General features: G+C 39.8%; 2 protein-coding genes across 3 annotated transcripts in view; both read left to right on the top strand.

Annotated features, from left to right (window-relative positions):
* The window catches only part of LOC145491797 (uncharacterized), a 25,322-nt gene extending 10,543 nt beyond the window's left edge, over positions 1-14,779 (top strand). The window contains exons 1-3 of one of the 2 annotated variants that reach the window (XM_081471060.1): positions 1-1,827; positions 4,783-4,917; positions 10,340-14,779. The exon at positions 1-1,827 is cut by the window's left edge and continues 1,988 nt beyond it. In XM_081471060.1, coding sequence (XP_081327186.1) covers positions 4,797-4,917; positions 10,340-13,758 — 3,540 coding nt within the window. In that variant the 5' untranslated portion in view covers positions 1-1,827; positions 4,783-4,796 and the 3' untranslated portion in view covers positions 13,759-14,779. The remainder of the gene's footprint in view (positions 1,828-4,782; positions 4,918-10,339) is intronic. The other variant, XM_081471061.1, reaches the window with a different exon arrangement.
* A 6,626-nt stretch (positions 14,780-21,405) lies between these two features.
* On the top strand, positions 21,406-25,584 carry LOC145492583 (uncharacterized). The gene is made up of 3 exons (XM_081472015.1): positions 21,406-22,351; positions 22,469-22,686; positions 23,567-25,584. The coding sequence occupies exons 2-3, from the start codon at positions 22,515-22,517 to the stop codon at positions 25,003-25,005; spliced, it is 1,611 nt and encodes a 536-aa protein (XP_081328141.1). The 5' UTR covers positions 21,406-22,351; positions 22,469-22,514; the 3' UTR covers positions 25,006-25,584.
* Positions 25,585-26,076: the final 492 nt, after the last annotated feature.

Below are 26,076 nucleotides of genomic sequence, written 5' to 3'. Positions count from 1 at the left end.
AATATATTATATCCATGCTGTACGTTTAGTATTTGGTATCGGACATTTAGCACTGTTTTTCCCAAATTACGTAGCTTACGTAATTTTTTACGTAGTCAAATCCACGGCTAAAATGTAACTCTATGAGACCGGTAAATGTTGCGAGTACTTGAGTTAGTTATTACTTCATAAAATTACCAGATTCACTAAATTAAGCGGTCTATAAAAATAGTCATGATATTGAAATATTCAAGTCCAAGCCGCAATTGTGGATGAATACCACTTCAAGTGAAACTGCCGGCATGGTGTCACGCAATGCCCCGCAGCTGAGCGCCGAGCAGGCTGCGCGCGTCAAACGTGTCACGATGATGCGAGACCGTCTTTGCCCAGTCTCGCTCTGAATTTTCCCTCTTGCCCTGTATCTATTTTTGAATTGGCGTTTCCCCCACCAAGTGCAGTCTCTGGGAGTGACTGAATTAACTGCACCGGTTCAATGCGTTCTATCACAAATGCCGTTCTATGATTGGCTACGCCACTCACCATCTTTTCTGTTGAAGATAGTGAGTAGCGTAGCCGGTTGTTAACAAAATGAAGGCCGCTTCTTTGCGTTTTCGAGGTGTCTGTAAAGAGGATTTAGTTAAAGTTTTGGACGACTAGTAGATTTATACGAAAACAATTAGAATATTCGCTCTCGATTTCGTGATAGATAAAAATCTCGAACTCACAATCTAATTGTTAAATAGATAAATTTCTTTCCTTATGTACTGTCATTTTAAAAGTCAAATGATCACATAAAGTAATTGGTTACTGCAGTTTGGTGATTAAATCAACGAAAGCCTGCATTTGACGCGATAATGTCCGCGGACAAACATTATCGCGGCCTTGGAGTATTTTTCACAACAAGCGCAGTTTTTAAAATTGGGCCATTTCTCACGGATATTCCCCAGTTTTAGCTTGGGCATATTCAGTCACGAAACGCGTTTAGCCCACACGCTCGCGAAAATATTTGATGGATCATAAGGTAGGGTATTCTGTGTTTGTACGCCAAAAGAAAAGCTCTTTGCATAAGTCAGTTCCTTGCAAGCATAAGTCAAGCGAAAAGCGATAATTTTTTCGGCCGCGAAAACTTCCTGAAGGGAAGGAAAAGCGCGGGAAATAAAAATATCCGAGTGCAGTGTACCAAAGCAGCCTCCAATGAAGGTTATTTCCGGGGAACAAATTACTCGAGAGACGAAACAAGTCGTAACAACCAAGACTAACGATTTGTAAACTTACGGCATTATAATGTATTTCACAACCGAGCGCTGCGACGCCTCTCCAGATCTACCCGACATAGTCTTGCCCGAATGCCGCCTGTTTTCGGATCAGTAAAAAACCTGTTTGACGTAAACAAATAAATAGCGTTATGATGTTTTGCTGACTCAACGAAATTAAAATTCAATATGGTCGGTCTTTCGAATCACGAAATATAAAAAAGTACCCCCAGGATAGCCCGCGCCGCATTTGACATCATTTTTATGGACCCTGACTCTTTACTACGCCGAGTTATTCCATTGTCTAGAAAGGCGATACATTAAAAGCTCATGTTTATGGAATTATCTGATCGTTATACCTACGTGGCAGCTCGTTTGATAAGTTTGCTTGACCGCCGGCGGCCAAATGTCAACGGGTGGCGACGTTATTTCCGATTTATATTGTCATCGATAACCATAACGTAAGCGTCGTCATTATCAGTTAGGAAAGATAAAAGCGCTGTGCATTTGAGTTGTATAGATCAACTAAATTCTCTAAGCGTTCGATAAAAGGATAAGTCAAGGCTGATTGTGAATTTGGAAGCTTCACACTCTGGTAAGTGGGTAAAAAATGCCTTGATATTTACAGACACGCGGCTACCTGAGTTGAGCCCAAGTCCATGAGTAAGGGAGTGAATCCGCGTGCAAGGTCGCGTTGGAAAGCGCCATAATTTTTATCGGTAACGTCGCTCGCTGTGTTTGGAAATCCAGCTGAGAGTCTACTTGGTTACTGCGTAGGCATCCTTTTGGCTGGGAAGTGTAGTGCGCAGTGTAGGGGTAGACGGAGGCGCTCGGGTAGGAGATAAAACCGCGCACCTGTATTACTCCAACTAAGTTCGAACTAAATCTTTCGAACTATGTCTTTGTAAATATCGATGTTAATAATCAGTTTCAGTATTCTTTATGGTTCCTCCCAGTGGTGTATTTGCCCGTCTAGGAAAGCAAAATGAGTCAGTGATAAACAAACAATTGTGGGAACTCGTCATTGAATTCTTTTATTTGACCGCTTGGCTTGTTTTAACTGTCTGACAGGGTTTGAGCTTCAGCTGTCATAATGAAAGGTAAAAGTGAGTCAGGTGTGGCGAATTCAAATTTACCGTATTTAACTGTCCGTGAATAGTTCTCAGATTTTACTGATAAGTTACCTCACGACTTGGTAGGTAAAAAAAAAATCGATTTTACATTACGCTAACCGTCGCTAAATCAATTTAAAGCACATTTGTGATAATTGGATTTTTTAAATTTTACCATAATGTTTCGCGAATTGCACGTATAATCTATTTTCAGGAAAAAAAAAAAAAACTTGTGGCTTTGTTTAAAACAGAGTGGATCAGGGGTACGTGAACGACATTTCAGGTCAGAATTCTTTTCAGTTTATTGTGGGAATTATCATAAAAATGTGGACAAAGAAAAAGAAATAATAACAATAAACTTTTCATTATACATCGTAATCTATTTAATCGGGGGGGGGGGGGGAGGGAAGTAATAAATATTGCTTCGCGCTTCTCGAGACAAAATACGTGGGTTTTCATTACACCCTTAAAAATGTCTGTGCCTTTTTATGCCCCTTAACTTGGATTCGTCTTTATCCGCAGGTTAACAAATTTGAATTTCTTTAGTTTTTGAAGATTAACACCCTGTTTTAAATGCTTTCTCTTAACTTGTCTAAGAAGGTACTTCCCCCGGATTTAGATTCTTTGGTAACCTTACACTGCAGGTTGTTTAGAGCATTGTGTTAAACATTAGAGATTAAAATTTCGTAAAGAGCCATGTGATAAGTGCAGCGGAGCCAAGATCAATATTTACATGTTCAACAAGTTGTGGCTCTTGAAAATAATTTAGCGTCAAGCAGAAAATTGCATATTAGCATATTAATTAGCCCACGCAGCACGGATAGTCACGAAATGTAAAATAACATTTTAACTGATAGCCTGAAAGCATTTTAAAAAATTATTTGTCGGAGTTAAGGTAGAAATTCAGAAAAATAGTCACAAATATGAGACGTCACAAAGAAACGGAAATGGTAGTGCGTTTTTTACTCATCTCGTTAGTCTGTCACCTTTAGACTCTGGACTAGACTGCTGAAAACACACTTATAACCCTTCTAGAATAATTGAGCTAAATAAATCAAAAACAATCTCGAGCACTTTAATGGTTACATCTCGGATATAGTCAGGATTTTCTGTTTTGATGGTAAAATGGAAAATCCGTTTTATTCAGTTCTTTGTTGGTCAACGTCCTTGAATCGAGAACGCTCGGCACGTGTTCAGTGTATGATAAGATAGACAATGACGTTTCATTTACAAGTCAAATTGCTGAAGAATAGATGTCTTTTTCTTTAGTTAGCATTTTCCACAGTCTCCTAGTCCGAACAAAGCCCGTAGGCTATATAGTATTCGAGTGTTCTATGATGAAAAGCTTTTCACGAGCTAAAAATCATGCAATAATTGATCAACGCTGTAACAGAAATAAGAATAATAGATGGTAGTTGCAACCGATGACAAAAGTAGTTGAGAAGGTTGTTAAAATCTCGATATGAGATAAAGTGAGATAAATATATCTTAATTTGAAGTGAACTAACGCCACGCGTGTGGTTTTTTAATTGTTTCTTGCCCTCCCGACAGACCAATGTCGAAGTTCTACTGAACAATATGGTCTTACGGAGTCTTTGCTGCCACGATTTTAGAAAACAGGGGAGGGGAGGAGAAAAGTAGATAATTTTCCCAAGACTTTAATCACGGTTTGTCTTGTACTTTGAACTGAAGTGAACCACGGAGAAATTCGAATTAACGCATTAATGTATGTTTGGACAACATGTCGTTTATTAGCAATGGTTTCTTTGCGCGTTTAGTTCTTCTTTATTCCCCATGCCTTTGCTCCTCAAAAAAATGTTCAAATGCCGTTTATAGTGGTCAATGCGCTTAGCTTAACCTAGGTAGTCCTTAGGCATGCCACTTAAACTGAAAGAAACAATTATGTCAACTAAACACAAAAAGCTAAAAAAATCCCATCTGGCGGAAGGCAGACCAGTTGGCTATTTACGAGCAATACCGAGGAGTTGAACCAGGGTCTATTGAGAAACAACTCCAGCTTAGTGGTCAGAGCAGGACTTGTAACCGCGACCTCCGGATTTCAAGTCGGGCGCCCTAACCACTCGGCCATGTTCAATCTGTCTTTCGTGAATCTTTTTTCAGAGGAAGTAAATGCAAAATATTTATTTAATGAACGGGTAGAAATAGTGTATCACACGCCCTGTTCCTTCCAGGTCATTTCAGTCACCGTGATACTGAAAAAGGACCTTAGGTTCAAGAGTGGCTGTCGTTTCCTTCCTGTGTTAGAAAGGTAGGAAATCGGGGACGTTAACTTTAGAGGGACCAATGAGTGAGCGAGAAATTTAACAGTTATTGTAAACTTCAGTAGTTTCATATCAGCAAAATGAAAACTGACGATTACAAATGTGTTTCGCAGAGCTGCAGTCATTGTAGGTAACATTTCTGCTTTAATATTACAGGCGAATTTCACAGCATGAGGGATGGTGGAGGGTGGAATGGAAGTAATGCATATCCCTATCAGCTTGCTTCACAGAGGCACGGATATCAAGACAGTTTAATGACAAGAAAAGAAGCTGACGAAGGCTTCTCAAGAGGTGAGCTAGAAGTCCAAACTAAATGGAATTGTTCAAGTAGATTACTAATCTCTTTAATACTAACCGAGCACGAGAGCCGTTCTGGGGAATAATGGCCCGACGTCGTGCTAGTACGGACTGAGCGCAGCGAGGCGACCAAAGGCCAATATTCTTCTGTACGGCTCGAGCAAGTAAGTTTGGTAAGTAGTATATTATATGTCACAAAACAAAAAACACACAAAGTATGACCGTTTCCGGCCATGGAAACGGTTCGTGTGGCAAAATTCTTATCAAGAAAGAAAAGAGAACGCTCGGCTTACCTTGCTATATAATAATCCATCCTCCTCAGTTGATATCTTCGAAATATCAATCCCGAGCATTTTGTCTCATGGCAGGTGTCTTGTTAATTGAGATGATTATTTCGTGTTAACAGGCTTTGCATTCCTCTGTTTTTTTTTTTCGTCCGTCGAGCGTGAGGTGAAAGAATGGGGTGAGCGAAAAAATGGCTGCGCATGGGCGAGAAATCATTTTACAATAACTGCTGAGGTTCTGGTGCTCTCATTGGCTATGTTACATTGTCAATAGGAGGACTGAGTATTGATATAGATGACGCTATCGTGCGCTAATCTTGAATTTTTTTTTTTAAATTTTTACATATTATGATTGTTAGTTATTACTAATAGGTGACAAACTGCCCTTAAGCGGAACTCCTTTAGGAGGAAAACACTTAATCCAGTCCCTAAATTCTCCTAGAGAGCCCGGGACTCACTGCGCTCGTTCAAAAATATTGTTTTGAACACGAGCAAATAAAATTTTTTGGAAGGCCCCAATGAAATTTTCCTTTTATTATAAGGATACCTTTCCCTTTTTTGCTGCCTCATTGCACAACCACCGTGAAAAGGCGTGGGATGACGTCACAACATCCATACTAGGGAGGTTATTGAAAGTTCGCCTCTAGAATCCCGGATCTAATTTCGTTTGAATATAACCAGTGTGCTTTCCAGCAAAACACTCGTATCAATTAAATAGAATGATTCATTTCTTTATTTCTCATAATGCTATATCAAATACAAGAAAAGTTTATTTAGGTTTGGAACAAGTAGTTTATAATTAAGCTATTGTAGAACTCGGTTATTTTCGATGATACTGGAGACCGAATGAACTGTCAGGTTTTCTAGTGAGGCTCCAGCCTTGTTGCGTTTATTTGCAAGACAGAAGAGAGAAATAAAGGAAAAATTCAGCTCTTACCCTTTTGACAATTAGCGCGGAAAACACAACACTGTACACAGTTACAACTTGTGAAAGTTAAATTGTCTTTCAGTGTGATTCAGAAAGTTGAATTAAGAGACTGACCTGGCTTATCCGTGATATTTCTGGGTGACAATCGTGAATTTCCTTTTGGGAACGTGTTTTCGTATTGTTTGGACACCCACGTCCCAATTAAGAGATAAAAACCCTCCCCTCTCGCTAAAAAAGGCACAGCTTCCGCCTTCTCCACCAAAATAAGCTGAGATAGCCTTGGACTCGCCATCAGCCATAGATTACACCTTTATAACGTTTTTAACCCCCCAACACAGGTGTATCAACGAAATAACCTAAGGGGTCCGTCTACCCAACCGGATTGATTTTAGAGTCAATAGCTCTTCTAAGCGGGTTCTGGTTCTTGTTTTGCCAGGCGAGCCGAAGTGAACAGTACAGCGTTACGAACTGAAAATAAAAACCAAAATGGCGTCTATTTAGAACGAGGGAGATGTGGAGACCAAGTAGCTCAAGTAGTAATTGGAAAACCGAGGCACACGCCTCGGCCATTTGTTTTTCGTTTTTGTTGTTGTTGTTGTTGTTTATAGTGATCGTAAACACCCTAAATACCTAGGAAGAGAATTCAACCGTGAAAGTTTCCTCAGTCATAATTTTTTTCATGGACTTGGCCTCTGTCATATTTTCTTCCAGCTACGGCCCCTGGAGATTATAATGTAATTCTTCCAGCTCTGCAATCCAATCTGATGCAATGCTTCAACCGAGTTGTCGAAAGCTTCAGTGAACGCGCATGAAACACGTTTAACGATAAAGTTCAAAAATTTACCATGACGACTAAACGGCATGTAATTCAAAACGACGTCTTCTCTCAAGTAACCTTAGCTGTGTTCAACTAGTTCCTTTGCAGTTATTTGGCAAATCGGACACTTTTTTTGTTGCTTGAGGATTTTTACCTCTCACATTGGACATAAAAAAAAAGAAATAAGAAAGAAAAGAAAAGAAAAAAAATTCGGGCATATCTGGTGAGGGTGTCACTTCTTAGGAACTCGAGTTCGAAAAACCCCTCTAAGAAGGTGCACGCTAAAAGTAGCACTTCTGGTACTAGCAGTGACGTAAGTGATAGCGCGAACAAAAATAAATTAACATTTGATATTCGAAATAAATAAGGAATTTTCCCTTTTTTTGAAAAAAAAACAAAAAACATTACATTTTTTCCGTGTTTCTACAACTTGACACAAACGAAGAAAATGTTTTAAATTTCTTAAATACAAGCAAAGTGTGAGGGAAAACTGGTGGTGTTCCATTTACTGAAATGAAAAAACATTTTGCCTTTGAGAACGAGGAAAGCTGTAGCAAAGCAAGAGATAAGAGTCTGTTTCTACAGCTGCTGCCAAATTTCCCAAGCTTTAACGAGTTCTTCACTGTGTAAATAAGAAAAGAAAGGTTTATATTTCATTAACAAGATAAACACACGAAATGTACTTTTAAACAGCTCCTAAATGTCATAAAAATATTTTGAACCAATCAGAGCGCCCACAATAATTTGTTTAATTTTAAAAGGTGTCTTCATTTAACCTTGGGATGCAAAACATTGATATTTTATGGGATCGAACAGCTGCAAAGTCTTTGGCATCCACCGCAAATGTTGTCATTCAGTGATAAAAGGATTGCCTGATCAAATGTGTTCTTAATTTCGTGTGGGTGTTTAGTTGCAAATTCACGTGCCCAAGTCTCGCGTAGGAGTGAATGTTCGTATCTGCATCCACTGCCCCGTGTTCAATGGTATTTGATAACGAGAAAATAACTTATTTTACTCATGAAGCGCTAAAGCGTTAAGATTACACGTTGATAAAAGAATTGCGCCACTGGCAGGTGCTCTTATTGTAGATTGCAAATCAGTCTTTGGAACTGATAAATATCCACCTGTTAGGCACGCAATAAAATTGTTATTTCCGACACTGATGTGCCTCGTGTGGTCGTGATATTGGTAATTAAGGACTCTCAGATCTGAAATTTTTTTTTTTCTGGAAATCTAAAATGATATGAAAATAGCAGCTGTAAAGAAATATGATTGTGCTTATTTTCTAGGTTTTTCTTTTCCGTAAGCTGAGCTTTATTTACCCTTCAGGGGTTTGGAAATACGGACCCTCGTCTGCTGCGATATGTCATTTCTCACACAGAAAAGCTTCAGATTTACAGTTAAATGTTCTTTTCACTGTTCGGCTTGTTTCCGCAACAGTTACACTTTTCGTCTTGCTGATTTATCGTCGTTTTAGCGCAATGAAGCTGATTTTTAGTATTTTGTATTTGTTTCACATTACGATATTTACGAACAATGCTTTTTCATAAAATAACTGTTTAATGAAGAAGCATTGTTTACAATTGTCACAATGAAAAGATTTTGAAAAGATTTTGCTCTTTTATCTACAACGTTTTTATTTCTATAATCGTTCTCAGTGATATATTTAACTTCTTTAACGAAGCAGCTCACATAAGTGACCTGTTATGGTCTTAAGAACTAAGCCTTTACGATTTAAGACTTGTTTCCTTAAGTAAATTGCAAGAATTGTATTTACAGCTGTAGAGCGAATTTGCATGTACTACCACTGTACCTTCGATCACGCGCCTTCCCCAACTGGGGCTAGGCTTTCAATTTGACTTTCAGAAAAGGAAATTAAAAGCCAGAACGAAACAAAACGGGTGTTGGAGACAGCAAGAGAGGTTTTCATGCATAACAGATCCTTGTTGCTTTCTTCCAGACTGATCTACCTTGATGATCGAAAATATATTTAAAAACATGGAAAAAGACAGCTGGGCGTGAACAATAAAAGCCATTAGTATTTGAGCAGCTGGGTTAAAGGTTTAGATTAGGAGACTGAAGCAGAACAATCTGTTACAAACTTGTTATTAATAAGCGTTTTGGAATTATCGCAGCGTCGTTTGATAATGGAGGACATGGCTAAGCGTGTCGGTCGTGGTGAGCGGAACAAACCTCCTTACCAACTTGTCCGAGAATTCCCATTAGCTTGGCTGAATGGTAAATATGATTCTAAGTTTTGAATTTTAGAAGTCCCGAACTCTTCTTATACGAGGTGAAAAAGCGTTGAGGCGGAAAATTAACAACAAAACAATTACTTTCACAAAGTGACACATGTTTAGAGGCCGTAAGCTATAGCAAGTGTACCATGCTTACTACATTCGCATGAAAAAATAAGGTGGTGCTATTATTCCAGACAGTCATTAACTCCTTGAATTCCCAAGAATGTCAAGTTCACATGTAAGGCAATAGACTCAGAATTATTTTGTTTTTTCAAATTGTGAAAAACAATTAGAGACTACATGGAGCCACTGCTAGATAATTTTTACGTCAAAGGTCGCGCCAGAGACTAAGGGAGAACCCCTCGATATCAAATAATAATTAAGAAATAGAAAACATGTACCGTGTTTCTATCGAGTTATAGAGACACGAGTGGAAGTTTGGGAGAACGAGAAATGCTGTGAGAACACGAACCGTAGGCGAGTGTTTCCACAGCTTTTTCGAGTTCTCCCAAACTTTCACGAGTGTTGCTATAACTCGATAGAAACACGGAGAACATGTTTTCTATTTCTTTTATAAAGCACCGCGACGAAAAAAGGGAAACAACTTGTTTACTTTGATTATCAAAATGTAAATTCTCTTTGCTCACGTCATCATTACGTCAACAGCTAGTGCTAGTTCTGTGTTTCTATCGAGTTTTAGTATAAATCTACTAGCGTTCTTTCACGAATGCCGTCCTCTGATTGGCTACGCTACTCACGTTCTATTTTGTGATAGATAGTGAGTAGCGTAGCAGCATGCGCTGGGGGCCGCTTCTTTGTGTTTTCGAAGTGTCTGTGAAGAGATTTTAGATAAAAGTTTTGAACAACTAGTAGATTTATACTAAAACAATTAGATTATTCGCTCTCGATTTCTATGCGTGATAATTGACTCGGGCAGCCTCTTCGTCAACTATCACGCGATAGAAATCTCGTCCTCATAGTCTTATTTTTTAATATATCCAATTATTTTCTAGCTGCTACTCATCCTGCATCTTTATGTACCACATAACTACATTGATATGGGCGAGGATTTGTATTCACATTAAATATCTTACTGCTGATTATTTTAATGAGCAATGAAAATTTGATATTTATTTCTTTTCTCTAGGTGGTCAGCCGCCCCTTTCAAGGATGCATTTTCCACCATTTTCATCGACAGTGGGACTTGCATGTGGTTCGTCGCCATTTAACGATGCCTTGCCACCAGTGAATAGCTCGCCAATTCATCCGGGTTGGATGTCACACGATCCTCATTACCCACGTTTTCATGGTGTTCAACCAATCTTTTTGCCAGTGGAAAGAAGTAATGTTCATTTTCATCGGCCATGCCATCAACCACCCTCGCCATGCCACATGAGCGTCTGTAATTTCTGTACCTGCATTAGCTGTTGTGGGAACTCTGCTTTCCCCAAGAGGCCTCGTCTCGAAGGAGAACGATTGCAGCCTACACTAGAAAATGGAACGACCACGTCTGTATTTGATGCAACGTTGAAGACTTCCCAGGCGCACAAGACATCGCTCCGCACAACACGCCCTCCACCTCCTCTTGTGAAAACAGTCCAGAATGGGTCCCATCACAGAATATCTGCAGTACACTGTTCTGGAACCGAAACACCAGAGATATCGCACACGAGGAATATTTCAGGAAATGACTTCAAACATGTTTTATCTGCAAATAATGGGTGCTTAAAAGATAACATCAAGTATGGAGATGTAAGAAAGTCTTCTATAGCGCTGAGTAAAGTGCACCCACAGTATTCCTCCAGGAGACGTTTCGAACCTCCTAAGCGTGGCTACAGTAGTGAGGTTGACAAGAATAACAATACGAATAGCGAGCAGCATAATGAGATCGAAAAATATACTACATCGTCACACGATAACATTCACAAGGATACATCTATGTCATTGAACCACGCGAAAAAAGAGTGGACTGAGAAACGCCCCAGATATAGACAATCAAATACAACCGATACTGATAAAGAGTCGTACAGAATGAGATCAGAAGAACTTCCGGAACATGTTTCATCCTCCAAAGCCCGTGATCAAGCCTTGGACCGTAGGACAACACGAGAACATGTACAGCAAGAACGTCAAGAACGATGTTTTGCAAAACCCCAAGAAGAACATTTTGTGTCTCGGGATGGGAATCAGAGCGGCAAAGGCCAATCGTGTGATCTGCAGGGGAAACAGCACACATCGGTTTGCAAGTGTTGTAATGAACCCCGAAGCCTCCCTGACATACCTAAGAGGCGGCGGTACATGCCTCAGAACGACTATACACCTGGTGCAGCACCAAGCGATTACAAAGAAGAATACCCAAGCGCGATAAGGGACAATTTTTATGAAAACAATAGAGCAACAAGCAAGAAGTATGGGAAATACCCAGCTCTATCACCAACTGGATATCACGAATGCAGCACAGAGTTACGTAAACACTCTTATAGCAATCAACAGTTGACGCACCCGCCAAGGGATAAGATCGCCCTGTGCTGCCCCACAACAAAAGCGGACCAGCAGGAGTGCGGTGATAGTCCTTTCAAGTTTCAGGCTCCGCATTTTAATTTGCCTGAGTCGACCGTTCCGCAACTGCGTCGTGGAAGGCCTCGAACGCGAGGTTTGAAGGACAAATCCTTGGGTTACGGTGGTGTTCCAAAATACTGTTCCAAGAGTTGTCAGTCTCTTCCGAGTAAGTCCGTTTCTCCGTGCAACAGCAGCGTGCAAACTAATGACGATTATGTATTCTCCGGGTCATCTTGTATTGACAGAAATAATAACAGCACCAGAGCAACGGACGAAATACTTTATAAACTATCTGTAACCAACGAGAATTCGACAACAAGCGTGAGAAATTCTGAGCATGAACAGCAGATTACGAGGCAACCCGTGGTATTGGATCAGCCTAGAAAAACCACGACTCCTGGAGCGCAATGCGATCGAAATACAAATACCAGTGTCACATCTCCCTTCCAGCGGTACCAACAATTCTCAAGTGAGAAAACACACAACATCAAAAACGTTGATCGGAATCGAGATCAGATGGGCCCATGGACGCAATATCAAGAAGCTTGCCGTAACCGTTGCCACGACGCTCCGTCCGTGTCAAAGGATGAAACTACCAACGTCGGCAGCTTACCTCAAGGTCCTAAAAGGAAGAGTCTGTGCAGTGATGATTCCAAGCTCGTTACGAGTCTCAATGAGCTCCTGAAACGTAGGACAGACGCTACTGAGAGGCAACAAAGATCGAACATTTCATTTGATGAAACCCAGAGAAAGGAAGCCAAACTATTTCAAAATACAAACGTTCACACCCAAAGCCCACAGTGTCAAGTGGAAAGAAGAGTAGCAACCATATATCAAAGCAAGAGGAACGTAAAATCCGTGGAAGAAAATCCAAAGCCAACCAACACTGAACGCGACGAAAACCGAAGAATGGACATCACGGCATTTCCAAACAAAAGAACCGAAGCCCAAAGCTTGCATAGGCGTGTGGCCGAGGAAGACCCGGGAAGCTCAGCGTCTCATAGGCTTCCTATACCCAATCGTGAGGAAACTGAGTCTCGCGATTTTAAAGCAACGGCCATTAGCGCCGGAAACCAAGCTTCCTACAGTGTGGAAAACAAAGCTTTAAACGATCAAGCGACAGACACGTCGAAAACACAACAACCTTGTCGTTCATCATGTGCTGTGCCACTCCCACCTGGTGAGAATGAATTGGACGACATGGACAGTGGCTGCGGTGGTTACGCAATAGACCACAGTTCCCTTCCCAAAATTGTGGCCGTGCATTCCATTGTGAAACGAGATGAGACCCAAGGAGCAGACCAATCAAGGCTCTCTGCGGGAGATAAGAAATATTGGAATGAACTCCTGAAAAAGCTTAATTCTGAAACGAACAATTTCAGTGAGGGCATCGAATTTCAACAAAGTAAACCGGAAACGACTCCTGAAGTGAGCACGGCAAGCAATCTCAGGAGCCTCTTAAAAGGAAGCAAGTTTATCGACGATCAGAAGCAAAAAGAACCATCCCAAGAAGACAGGAACTTCACAGTTTCTCCAAGGAAAGATTCTGTTACGCAGCCGGAAAGTTTAAACGAGGTGAAGATGAATGAAAGCATTTCACACTGGACGATGTGGGAATATCTTTCCACGTCATCAACCAACGTAACAATTCACGTCAGGAACCCAAGTGCTCATGCCGAAACTGAGAGGAAGACTCAGTTGCCTCGCAAAAAACCAACAGTCGCAGAGCTGAGCGAGAAAATTTTGGCTACTCGAGGAAGAATTCAGAAAGAGACAATCCCCTGGAAAAAGAAACTCCTCCATAGCTTGGAAGCGATATTCACCAAGAGACTAAGAAAAACGGAAAAGGAAACCGGAGTAAAGGCTAGTATTTCCTTTGAGGAAGAAAAGGTTAAGGAAGAATCGAAAGAGAAGAAAAACGGAAAGAAAGAGGGACGTAACAGCCAAGGAGGAAAGGAGAAGATTTCTGCACCTCGCCAAAAGCAAACTATAAAAAAGAAACTATAAAGTTTGACTTAACTTATAAGGCTTAAACTGTGCTAAAGGAGTTATGTCATGGACACGTATGGTACGTTTTGTATTGTTGAAGGTCTTCGTTCAAAATGCTTCTGAACCTTTTCAAGTCTTGTCAAGCTTTGTTACTGTTTGATTTGTTACTACCCCCTTTGGAATCTGTCTTCCTAAAAAAATGTTCGGAGATTAACTTTCTTCAAGAGGTAATTTTGTTCATTGAAGAAAAGACTGGCTCCTTTTGATAAAAAAGGAATTATGAATGGATCGTTGTAGATTATGCACAGTTGATGTAATGTAGCCTTCGCATATATTTTCGTTTTGTTTACCCTTGAGAATTTCACTATCAAACATCAATTTCAAGGCATTTAGTTATTGAAAATACCGAATCCCTTAAGGTCATTCCTAACATTTGCATTGCGCATCCTTACTGCGCATAATTTATGGCGTCATTAGCGCGCGCTTGTGCCCGCGCATATTGAAAACATGACGGATTTGCCTTGATATTGAGCTCTGTCAGTTGAAAAATGGCTCTAGCTCACCAACGAGCATGGGCACCCCAATTTTTTTTTCCAGTCGTTGCAATCAACTAATCATAAGCTTTGCGTGAGAAAAGACTGATCTAATTTCTATTGCTGAAAATTGAATAAATAAGAAAAATAGCAGATACACTGTGGGCTTTTCTATTTTGCAGTCGGTAACCACGTCAAGAAATTTGGTTCAAATTTTTAATCAAGGATTTAGCTTTCTGTCTGAATCAAACTTAAACGTTTATTTGTGTCTGACACAATGTATTGACTGTAGTTTAATGGGTGTTGTTATGAGTCCGGGCTTACAAAGATGTTACAATTACGAATGCGGAATGCGTTCTTATAATAAGCACTAAATAATGCCAAAATGGGGCATTTTCAATGCCTCACTGCTCCTTAATGAGCATGGGCACACCCTTTTTTATTTCAAAATTGAAGTTATCACATGACAAATATTCAGTGGACAAAGTTTGAACAAAAATCTATTGTCACTTTTATTTCAGAGGAATTACCTTACATAAGGGTCATAAAATTTACTTTACATTAAATGACTATAGGCTCAAGAACTATTCAGTTCAATCAGCCCAGATGTCGAGGTTATATTCTTAATGAGAAAGGAAACGATTTTATTTAACAATAAGATTATAAGCTAGAGATTTCTGTCGCGTGATAGTTGACGAGGGCGCAGCTCGAGTCAACTAACACGCACAGAAATCAAGAGCGAATCATCCATTTGTTCTAGTATAAATCTACTAGTCGTTCAAAACTTTATCTAAATCTTCTACACAGACACCTCGAAAATGCAAAGAAGTGGCCGTCATTTTGTTAAAAACCGAACACTGCTACGCTACTCACTATGAGGGGGACATTGGGGGGGGGGGGGGGGGTTTGAACACCGCAACACCGTAAAAAAAAATTAATGAACACCGCATCAACGCAAGAAAAGTCAACGTAACACCGTCACCGCAACTCGTATTTTTAGCGCCACGATTCGTTCATCTACACTTAAAACAATACTTTTATACCTCAACAATTTTCCACAAAATAAACACATCACAACGCTTTTCATTGCGCATGTGTCGATACTGCTGATGTCTGTAAATCAGTTTTCTTGCTCTTGTGAAGAAACCTTGCGGGAAGCTAGGAAGCGGACGAGATCTCTCCCTTCTTTTACAGGTACTGCGCTCACTTTTCTTGGTGTATAAACCCACAGACTGAAGCCCTATCTCGACTGGAAGTATTGCTTTCCGGAGCTAGCTGCGTTTGCGTTCGATATCGATAATCGTTTGAAAAAATAGAAGGTCAAGAAAGTCGCAGGACCTGGGAGTGGGTATAGACCGGTATCAGAATGACCTCTAGAAGAAGCCGAATAGCAAAAGGAAAAAAAAAATAGTAAACGTGTGTAATTTACAAAGCTTCCTTAGCTTAGAAAGCCCTCTTTCTCCGCTGCGACGCGACATCTGAATATATTTTGTTGCCAGTAGTTTTCGCCATCTTTTCCTTTTTTGGGTAGAAAAAAGCTGCGCAGTCAATAATACATTATATTCGGCCTTGGCGTTTCCAGAATTTCCAGGATTGTTTCTGTCCTCGCTCTTCCACGTGTCTATCGAACAGTGAGCTCCGGGTGGCAGAGGTCGAGTTACTTGTCGAGTTACGTATAGATAAAAACGGCTTCGGATTGGTAGCCGAAGCATATCGAAGATTGACTAGAAAGTGATGGTCTGTATTTTGTTACAAATTATTAACCTTAATGGTACGTGTTTGTCATAAATTAGCATGGATTAACGGAGTTTACGTGCTCAATTTAGGTCAGATTTAGGTTTGAGAATGGTAAATCAAAAAACCCCAGTACCGCAAACAATTTCATTTCACCGAACACCGCAACGTGAGAAACACAAACATCGCACACTGCAGGGTTTGAGATCGCCGCAACACCGCAAGTTGAGATTTTATTCACCGCATCACCTCATTAAAAAAACATCAACACCGCAACACCGCAAATCCCCATATCCCCCTCCACTATCTATCAAAGAATAGATAGTGAGTAGCATAGCCAATCAGAGAACAGCATTCGTGATAGAACCCTAGTAGATTTATAGTCGGTAACAGAGAATAGATAGCCACTGCACAACCCAGACGTTTGTGCTCATTCTGCATTTGCTTACCAACGAATAGTTATGATGATCTATATACTGCAACCACAGATCTTACAGATCTTAAGCAAACCAAAGTTAAGACTAATTAAAGGCAACTCGGCATCGAGATTGTTATATTACAAAATGTTCGAGGAGCAGCAGCACAATGCACGGTGCTGTAGACAATCTTAATAGTTCTTAAGTTAACTTTCGGATTATAATGTTGCAGTTCCTATTGAATGTTCTCTTCATCTTAAGTCAACAGAGTTCCGATACCGAGGGCTATAAAATGGATCTACAATTGTACATAGGCGAAACTTGTTACATACGTAAAATAAAAATTTAGTTTTTAATGGACGTTGCCCTTGGCCTTGTGTCGCCATCGAGGTTGCTTTAAAAAATGGACCTGCATCTTTTTTAAAAAAGATAAATAGGTCTAGACATAAATATTTTTGTGCTCCCCGAAAAAGACGGTTTCAATGTAAACCTTGCAAACCTTTATAAACTTTTATAAATAAAACTATAATCGAACATGATTGCACGTGTGTTGAGGATGAATGCATTCGACCATCAAGTAACTATAACTTGGATTCCAGAGGGCAAGCGTCGGGGGAAGGGGGGGGGGGGAGAGGGGGGCGTGGAGGAGGGTTGTAAAGAGTCCTGGGGATATGATGAATGACTATATGGATAACCTTCTCGATTAACCTTTGCTATCTGAGGGTAACGTAACTTGTATATTTGAATAGCAATGAAGTGCCAAGAGTTGTGCTGTAGAAATGTGGCCAGTCGATGAGCTATTGATTCACTTCGATCTCAGGAATAAGCACTAACATGCGAGAGTGTTGTGTTTTTTTGTATCACATCATTTAAAATCTGTTCAATCTAATTCTATTCCATTAAATTCTATTAACTCTTGTGGTTAATAGAATGCTATTTAAACCAGCTTTTACTTTATGTCGGGGAAACTGTGATAAAATGGTTCAACAAATGCGCCGAGAAACTAAAGTTAATTGTTGTAAAAGATAAATGTACACATTGCGGACCTATGAGACTGCGTATCGCCGCCAATCGTAAATACCCAGAATGCTGGGAGGCTTCCCAATTACTTATAAATCACAAACTGTTTGTTTTTTTTACAAATAATGAGATGTAAAATATGTTTCGTCAAAGAGAGAGAAGTGTATTTTAATTTTGTGATCAAATTGCTTATTCTTAAGACGCAGTAAACCAATCACCACAGCTGAAAGAATGGACGTCATTAGTCTCCGACCTCCAGACCCAAACGCAAAGTCCAGAGAAAAAAGCAATGAAAACCATTATTGCTATAACAGTTTGAAGAGAGGAAACAATAAGGCCGTCCGTCGGCTGTTAAAGGCACTGGAATGTCAACAGATGATCATAACCTCTTGAGTATGGGGAATTACTTGATTGCTTTGACGGACAAATCCAGCAAATTGTGGCCGGAATCAGTCATTGTGAGATTAGACAATGCGCGTAATATGTATTTTCATTTATTCCGCTTCGTTACTAATAACGTAACAGCATATTCTAGTGTATAAATTCACATTCGCCATCCACAATCCTCCATTGTGCTCCCGACGAACGCTCAAAACGTCAGCTCTTTCAAGATCGCTAGGGCGGTTATTAACCGTTATCAACTCTACGTTGATAATCATTGGAGTGTTTCCCTTGCCTGTCGAAACCATCAAACGGTTTCTTCAGAACTAATAATTTTATTCACTGACGTCTCCATAGGCTCGATTTCCGCCGCTCTCTTAAGTCCGGTCTAATGTTTCAGGCTTCCCTGTCTCCATTCCGAACAACGGCTGTTAGCCTAATGACAGACTGCAAGGCTGATAACACGTGATAGATGACGTAAGCCGCCCAAAACTCTACAGAAAACGTCGAAGACTCTTTCAACCAAGTCAGACGTAAATATATACCAACGAAACTTCCAAGAAAGCTTTTGTCCTGACCACAATGTGCGGTCCTCTTCTAGCTGAATAATTTTAAACGGAACGGCATATTTCAAATGTTATTGATATTTATTTGCCAGTTAATGAAAGCGGAAAACGTATTTCAACCCTTCCGCCCGCGTAGGGGAAACTGATTTCTTTTGATTTTACAGGGTGTTTACTGATCAATCAGAACTCGCTTGCGGCCTCAATTGTCTTATAAATATACGATAGTACAGGCGCTGCGACTTCAAAAAAGCCAATCGCACGAAGAAATAGAGAACGAGCAATACCTTACATTTGTTTGAAAGTTCCTGAACAACCAGGAAGTAATAAACACCGGAAACCGGAGTTTATTAATAGCACGTTACTTGTACATCTAATTAAGCCACTGAATGAAACGCAAATACATGAGTACAGTATCTTTCAGTCCGGAAAACTGCAAAAGATTGTCACAGTTAGATTCTGGTGAGTTTTCTTGAGGTAAAGCTATTTACAGACGATATATTTAGTTGCAAAGGTCTTGTAATTAGTTGTTGGTGCCGTTGTTTATCAGATTCTTTGTTTTTCGTGATGTGTTCCGCATTAGAAACGAATTAATTGAGCCACGTTGCCGATGTAAACCGAGGAACGGTTGGTTATCATCAACAATTTATAGAACGCTAAAACATTGAACATCATTTCAACAGCATTGAAGCGAATCACACCGTGTCTTCCATTCACTTCAGGCAGGTGTGGGAAAGCTAGCCGTACAGTGAGGAACAAATTCAAATTATTACTGATTCACCTGTTTATACTTTCAACGGTAATAAAACCATAATTACCAAACTTTTTAGTCACAGACGGGACAAGAAAAAATTACAGCATGGAACCATAAATTAAAAGAAAAATAGCAACAAATCCTGGAATCTGGCAGGCTCCAGAATTCAGAATTCTTGAAAAGATTTTTTTCCCTGAAAATACAACATCCTGTCCTAGATATTACAGACCAACCTTGAGTTCGATCCGGATAAAATGAGACAATGTTTATTTTCGTGTGTTGCTGCTAAGTTTTCTCAAATAAAATAGCTGTTCAGTTTTGCTTCAATCGGCAGAGCAAACCTTAACCTTTATTTTCCGTTGTTCAATTATTTGGCCTTTTGAGAGACTCCGGCGCTGTTATTGTGTAAAGCATGGCTTTCGTGATGAAATGGAAAGAGGAAATGGAAATCAATGTGCGTCAGCTCGGGTCAAGTGTGCCTTGAAGCGATTTTTCTAAGTTCTTTGTGTTTTACTGACTTAGTGATGAAAATATTTTCGAGAAAAAGCTCATAGAGGTCAAGCTTTTAGTATCAACATGTCCTGTACTGGCGCACTTGTTACCTTGAATAACAAATATCATTATTTGGACATTATTGGTTTCGAAAATTTTTGTGTCATGAATTTTCTAGAATCGAAAATTACACATTTGATTTCCAGAGGCACAAACAAGTGTCTTTGTTTACTGAAAGAAGTGATAAGATTTAACTTTTAACGTTTTCGCTGACAAAACCTAGTTACGTCAAACCATTCAGTTTATTTTCCACTAGAATTTTTTTTTTTTAAATACAAAAACATACCATTACTTCCTGTGGTAAATAGTGAAAAGGACAAAAGATTGAGTATGTGGAAACTGAATAGCTTCTTGAAAACCCAGTCAAGCTGACAAAAGAACTTCCTGGCCATGAATAGAAATTGTTATCTCTAAAATATTTGTCAAAAATTCAAAATTATAATAGGATGGTAGGAAACACAACAATACTGGAACAACTGTGCTCGACAAATGACGTCAGCAAGTAAGGATTACTCAGCAACGAAAGAAATATTTTCAATTTGAATTATAAGCTTAAAAACGCGCGTTTGATCACCTTTTCAAGTTTAGCCAGCGTGGAATCTCAGTTTTAAATATATATATTTTTTATTAAAGTTAACTCCTACAGACGGCAACCTGAGATGCATTATTACATTAATTGAAATCCACCAACTGATGTTACGACTCATTAATTATCCTCAATTTACTCTGTGTTCGGCAAGGGAAAACGCATTGAAACTAAACTGTGTTGCGTGCCTTATTCCTGTGTCTTGCGTGGTAAACGTAGAACAAAGGTCGAGTTTTGGTTGGTTTCTGCTATGTGTTCCTTCCAGTGTCTTTGAGTTGATTATCCTTTCAGGTTGTGCGCAAAAAAGGTCTCTTGTATGAAAGTTTATGTTTTAAAGCCTATCAAAACTTATCGGTGTAATACACTAGGAGCTTTATCACGGACATCTGTGAAGCGCCACTTTTAAAATCACGTACAGTTTCTAGTGCAGCTTCTAAGGCAGTTTCTAGCCCGCTTTGGCAATGTATACTTACATGACAGAGCTTCCAGAGCTCTTATTTCCTGTCGGGTTATTTTCCACCTGCGTCCACGTATCCAGGTGTGCTGTTATTACCTCATTCCATCCACGATATCCGGTGATGCTTGGCTTATAAAGTTCAGTGTTACCCTAGCCGAAGAAATAAGGACCGATAAACGCTAAGACGAGTCGATCAAATACTGTATAAACGAAGATCAATTCATTACCCTCAGTTGTCGATAAATGCGGGCTTCGTATAAAATACTAATGAACAAGGTAGAGGCAACCTATACAACACACAAGATCAGAAAAAGGTGGTTTTTGTTTTTATTATGCCTGCACTGGGAAGGTCAGCGAAAACAAAGGTTTGGTCTGAACAGCCCGGCAAACTCATCCTATGCGATCAGCCAAGTGAATGCGATGGAAAAGGTCAAACGCTGCAGTATAAACTGTCGATTATGAAACCGTTATTTATTTTGTTTTGTTTTACAAACTGAAATGAATGAATCAGTCAGAAATTGAAGCGATGAATAAGAACCATATTTCGACATGTTACAGCTAGAAAAGCAGTTAGTCCATTAACGGAATCCCGCCTTTGGTAACGTCACTTCACTTCACTTCACTTAATTTTGCACTTACATTTTGAAATTACAATATTAGCATGAAAAAGAAAAAAAGATACATATATAACAATTAAAGGTGACAATGGTATATACAATGGTATAACACGATGTCTAACACGAAAGTTAAAAACTGGATTCCCGTTTTCTGAATAATATATACAGCACCAATTAATAGCTTGAAAATTGCCACATTATTTACTAGAGTTTGTCTGCTAATTGACCAGTAAGGTTCAATAATTATTTATTTATTCTATTCTTACAGATCTACCTACCTAGCACGGTAAATGACACGCCCGCTATACGCATTTGTTATCAGGTTAAATGTAATTCATACTAATGAGGAAATCAAGGTCGCGCCTTCTTGGTCAACAGAATATCAAAACACGTTAAAGTTCTGTTCTTCCTAGTTATACAGGGTTCATTACTGCAAATGAAATTAAGTTATTCTCTGATTATAAATATAGCTTGCTGTGGTTTGTTAATCGTAAGCCTGGAGCAAGTCTTAAGATGCAATATCAATGAAGCAATGATAGAAAGCAAAGGCGTTGAATTAATCTACCGTGGATGTTCCAGTCACCTTTGCCTCTGACCATTAAACCATGAAACAGTCTGTACCTAGACGTTTTATATTCTTGACAGCGCGCGAGAGCAAGCACCGAGTTTCCTACCTGCCACCCTTTGCGTTCTCGCTCGGTCAAATCCCCCGGGGTTAATATTTTGCTTTCAGGTCTCGACGAACTTGTAAAAAAAAAAGACGATTTGTTAACAGACTAACCACGAAGTGCTTATTAAATACTAATATGTGTTTTTCGTTATGGATAGTTAAAAGTCATGCTTATTAAATCTGTCAGTTATATTGCATTGTAAGTTTGTGCTTCGGAGAATTCATTACGTCATTCTTGCAAAAACACGCGTTCGTTGCGGAACAAGTCATTTGTCGCGCAAAATTCCATGAGAACAGGCTACACGCTTTGCAGCAGGTCCAAATTCAGGTAAATGTCCAACGGTTTGAGAGACCAATACAATTCTAAAACATCTTACTACAGGAAATGCATTATGCCTCTATACACTAGTGCTTCAATGTATGTTTTTGCTTCATTTCACTTCAGGCAGACGTAGGGTGCGGGATGAACACATCTCCTTCCAAACACTGCAATGAATTCTTATTTTCATCGACGCTCATGTGGCTGCGGTACTTTTCGTCCATGGCGCTGTCATGTTCCTTGGAATTCCACCCCTTTCAGCGCCTGCTCTAGGAGCCGTGGATTTAGTTATGGAGAACTCGAGCACGTGTTACCTACGAACAAGAAAACAGGAAGTCTTAATTGTAAGTAGTTTCAAGTGTTTTTTTTTCTTAATGAAACCAGTGTTTGTTGTGTAGAATATTGAAACACAATGTTTGCTGAAAACCTTAAACCCGAACATCTTAGAAGCATCATCTTGAGTTGTGACAGGGAGGAGTAATATTTAAACAAAGAGTGATTAAGTAGTTGATGTGTCTGCAGCCAAAACAAAACAAGCGAAGAGTGAAATCATGCGAGACCTGCACTTTGCGCTTTTTTCACAATCCTCTCTTTCAGTCCTCTCTGTGACTTTCGTTCAGCCTGGCAGTTTGTAGAGAAAAGAATTTAAAATCATTTTTTAACACGTTAAGGGCCAATTTGTCAAATTGCAATAAAGCTTTAAATTCCTTTAATTACAACCGCTCAAACAGCTCAGAAACTTCGACACCAACTCGACAATTTTATATTTACAACCGAGCACGTTTCTTGAGGGTTGTATGCCTCTTGTAAGATCAGCATACAATATCGCCAGACAAAGAACCCTGACGTAATAGCTGAAACCAACGACGCGTGCAGATTATGACGTAATTTTGAAACAATAAAAACAGCGACAGATTATACATTTTTCAGGACGTAAAAGCTCGTAACTAAGAAAATATGTTTTGTTTCTTTGGCCAAAAAATGAGAGCTGAGCACGTACGGAATTTAAAGATCACCCGGCACCAATTACCGGAAAAGCTTTATTGAGTTCATTTCTTGTCAATACCGATTGAGGAAATAGAATGGAGAATTGTTAGAGTGAGGAGGCGGTTTAATATTAAGGCAATAATTAAACGCGGTGCTGTATAGAAAGGAAGTGTATTTCGGAAAGTAATCATAACTAATACGTTTTAATTTATTCAGTGTGTTCTCCTTCACCCACAGTAAATACAACAAGCTGCAATATGTCTGACGACTTTTTCCTCCGGCCATTCTTGACAAGAGAAGAATACTCATATTGGAACAGCCATTTTGGCGGCCTTTCGTCCTCTTGCAGTTCATCCACATCTTCATGCGCATGGTCTTGCGCATGCGTTTTAAACACCAAAGATAACACAACTTTGACGTATCAGCACATGAAACCTTCTGTTTGCGCCAGAAATGCCCCAGGTCAACCATGTACAAAACCCCTGTTTGTTGATCGCCCTGTGTTGCGCATCCAAAGCACCAGTGACGGCTTCTGCAGTAACACAGGGTTGGTTACAAAGCCATCTGTCTCCGAAAAGGTCGCATCGACCGCCAGCTGTGGAAGAATGGAAGCTAACGCTCTCCGCTGTAACTATTCAATGAGTACGAGTTCTAACATGAAAAGTCCCAGTGGATGCACACTCAATAAGGACAAAGGAGCCATCGAAAGTCGTTCCCTTGATGAGAGATCAATCCTGCCTCCACACCAAACTGGAAGAAGCCGTCTTAAAAGATTCTCCAACAATGGCAATTCAACCAAGGATTGTGGTGCTCATCAAGGACTGACCCCAGAATTGAGAAGACGACTCAGTGAAAGATACCTCTGTGGAGACAAGAGCTTTGAAGAAAATCCTGCTGCACTTTCCTCGCCGACCAGCCATGAATGCGTCAAAACTAGACCCGCTGATCTCTGCAGTCCAAGTAATACTTTAGTTACAAGTTCAGGCCCAGAGTCAGTAACCACTGATTCTTGTCCGGTAAAAAGAAAGTCAACAGGTGGATCAGAAAATGCCCGTGATCCGAAAGAAAACGGCAAAAGACCACGCGCTTGCGATGACGTAGAGGAAACTAACAAAGCTCAAGCACCAAACGAGACCATAGATTTGAATGACACGTTAACTAGCTTCCTAGATGGACCTCTTTCAAGAAGCATCTGCCGCGGCAAAAGCGCAAGTTTTAAGATTAACGAGTCACGTGGGAAGCGCAGATCACGAGGAATGAAAAGATCACGCGGGGTAGCAAAGAGACGCGTCCAAGGTCGACCTGCAGAAAAAAATAACACCACCATTACTTCCGAAGGCCGATGTGAAATCAGTAGTGCCAAGAAAACCAACTATCAACACGGAGTTGAAACTCACAGCATAACTCAGCCCAAGATTGTACGCACTTTTAGCCTGGCTGACGTTGCGGTTAAGTCAGGTGACGGCAAGCAGGCTCTAAAAGATGGAAACAAACCTTCTGAAAAAAAGCACATTGGCGACGTTATCAACGCAGAGAAGCCTGTTCATCGGGGATTGTTGAAGAATACCAAATCCTCCCTTTGTGGCAGTTATGCTTTAGATTATGAATCCCTGCCAAAACTTATCAGCGTACTTTCCTCGCCGATGGCTAAAGTTGTATCGAACTTGAAGACATAAATCTGATTTATGCAACAAGTTTAACATTTCATCTCAGTCAATAGCATTCATCATTAATCGTTTCTTGCGATTTGAAGACTGTCACACGTTACAACTAATTCGTGGTAACACTCATAACCCCTTTAATTAAGCGCATGGCTTAAAGTTTAGTACACAGTGATAGGAGCATATATCAGTGATTTAAAAAATTATCCCTAGTATTACAGGGCCATTATCTTGGCTAGTTCCGAATAAAGAGTTTTTATATCTACCCTTATTTTGTTATTACCTCAGTTTAAGTCCATCAGAACTTTCGCTTAAAACGCATAGTGGAATCGTAAATACGTTTATAAGATTAGGATGAAGCGGTTTTGACTTAATTTCGTAAAACCAACCCTGCACCCATGTGCCCAATCACAACCTACTCTGGAATAAATAGTGTGCTGAATGAGCTTACAGTGTTAGCCGCTGGAATACTATGGAACACTTACGAGAATTTATTAAAAATATTTTGGCATTTACCTATATGATAATGAATTACTTATGATCAGGCGTGCAATATAATTATGTAAGTAAAACCCAGCGGCAAGTATGTCAATTAACCACACTTAATTTTATTATTCATAAGAAGTTAAATTTAAATAATAACTCACAAACGGTTGCAAAAAATTGTCTGTTTTTCTTTTCGCACGCGCGTGCGGTGTATTGCGCCGCATCAACATGCACTCTAGCATGAAGCGCGCGAATTTTGATGTTCGGTGCGTGGTGTTTGTATAATGTTGTTTCGGCCTAGGTCCATCGAAAAAATACCGTGTGCAGCCTCGCGAGCCCGGTGAAAATTACTCCTAATAGAGCTCGGTGGAAAAATACAATAGAGGCGCCATGCTCTTCTACGGTGTTGAGATGGTAAAAGAGTGAAAAGAGAACTCACAGACTGTTGCATGGAGGGGACCCCTATCAAAATTTAGAAAGGCAAATTTATTTTTTTAAAATCTGCGAACAAGAGGTTGAACTATAAACGAAACAAAGCTAGCGTTTCAAGTTTGTCCTACTGTAATCAAAATTCTATTTTGAAGTCTATTTTCATCCTCG

Source organism: Orbicella franksi, chromosome 7 (assembly GCF_964199315.1).
Source record: "Orbicella franksi chromosome 7, jaOrbFran1.1, whole genome shotgun sequence".
NCBI lineage: Eukaryota > Metazoa > Cnidaria > Anthozoa > Scleractinia > Merulinidae > Orbicella > Orbicella franksi.
This window is presented reverse-complemented; position numbering and strand designations above follow the sequence as displayed.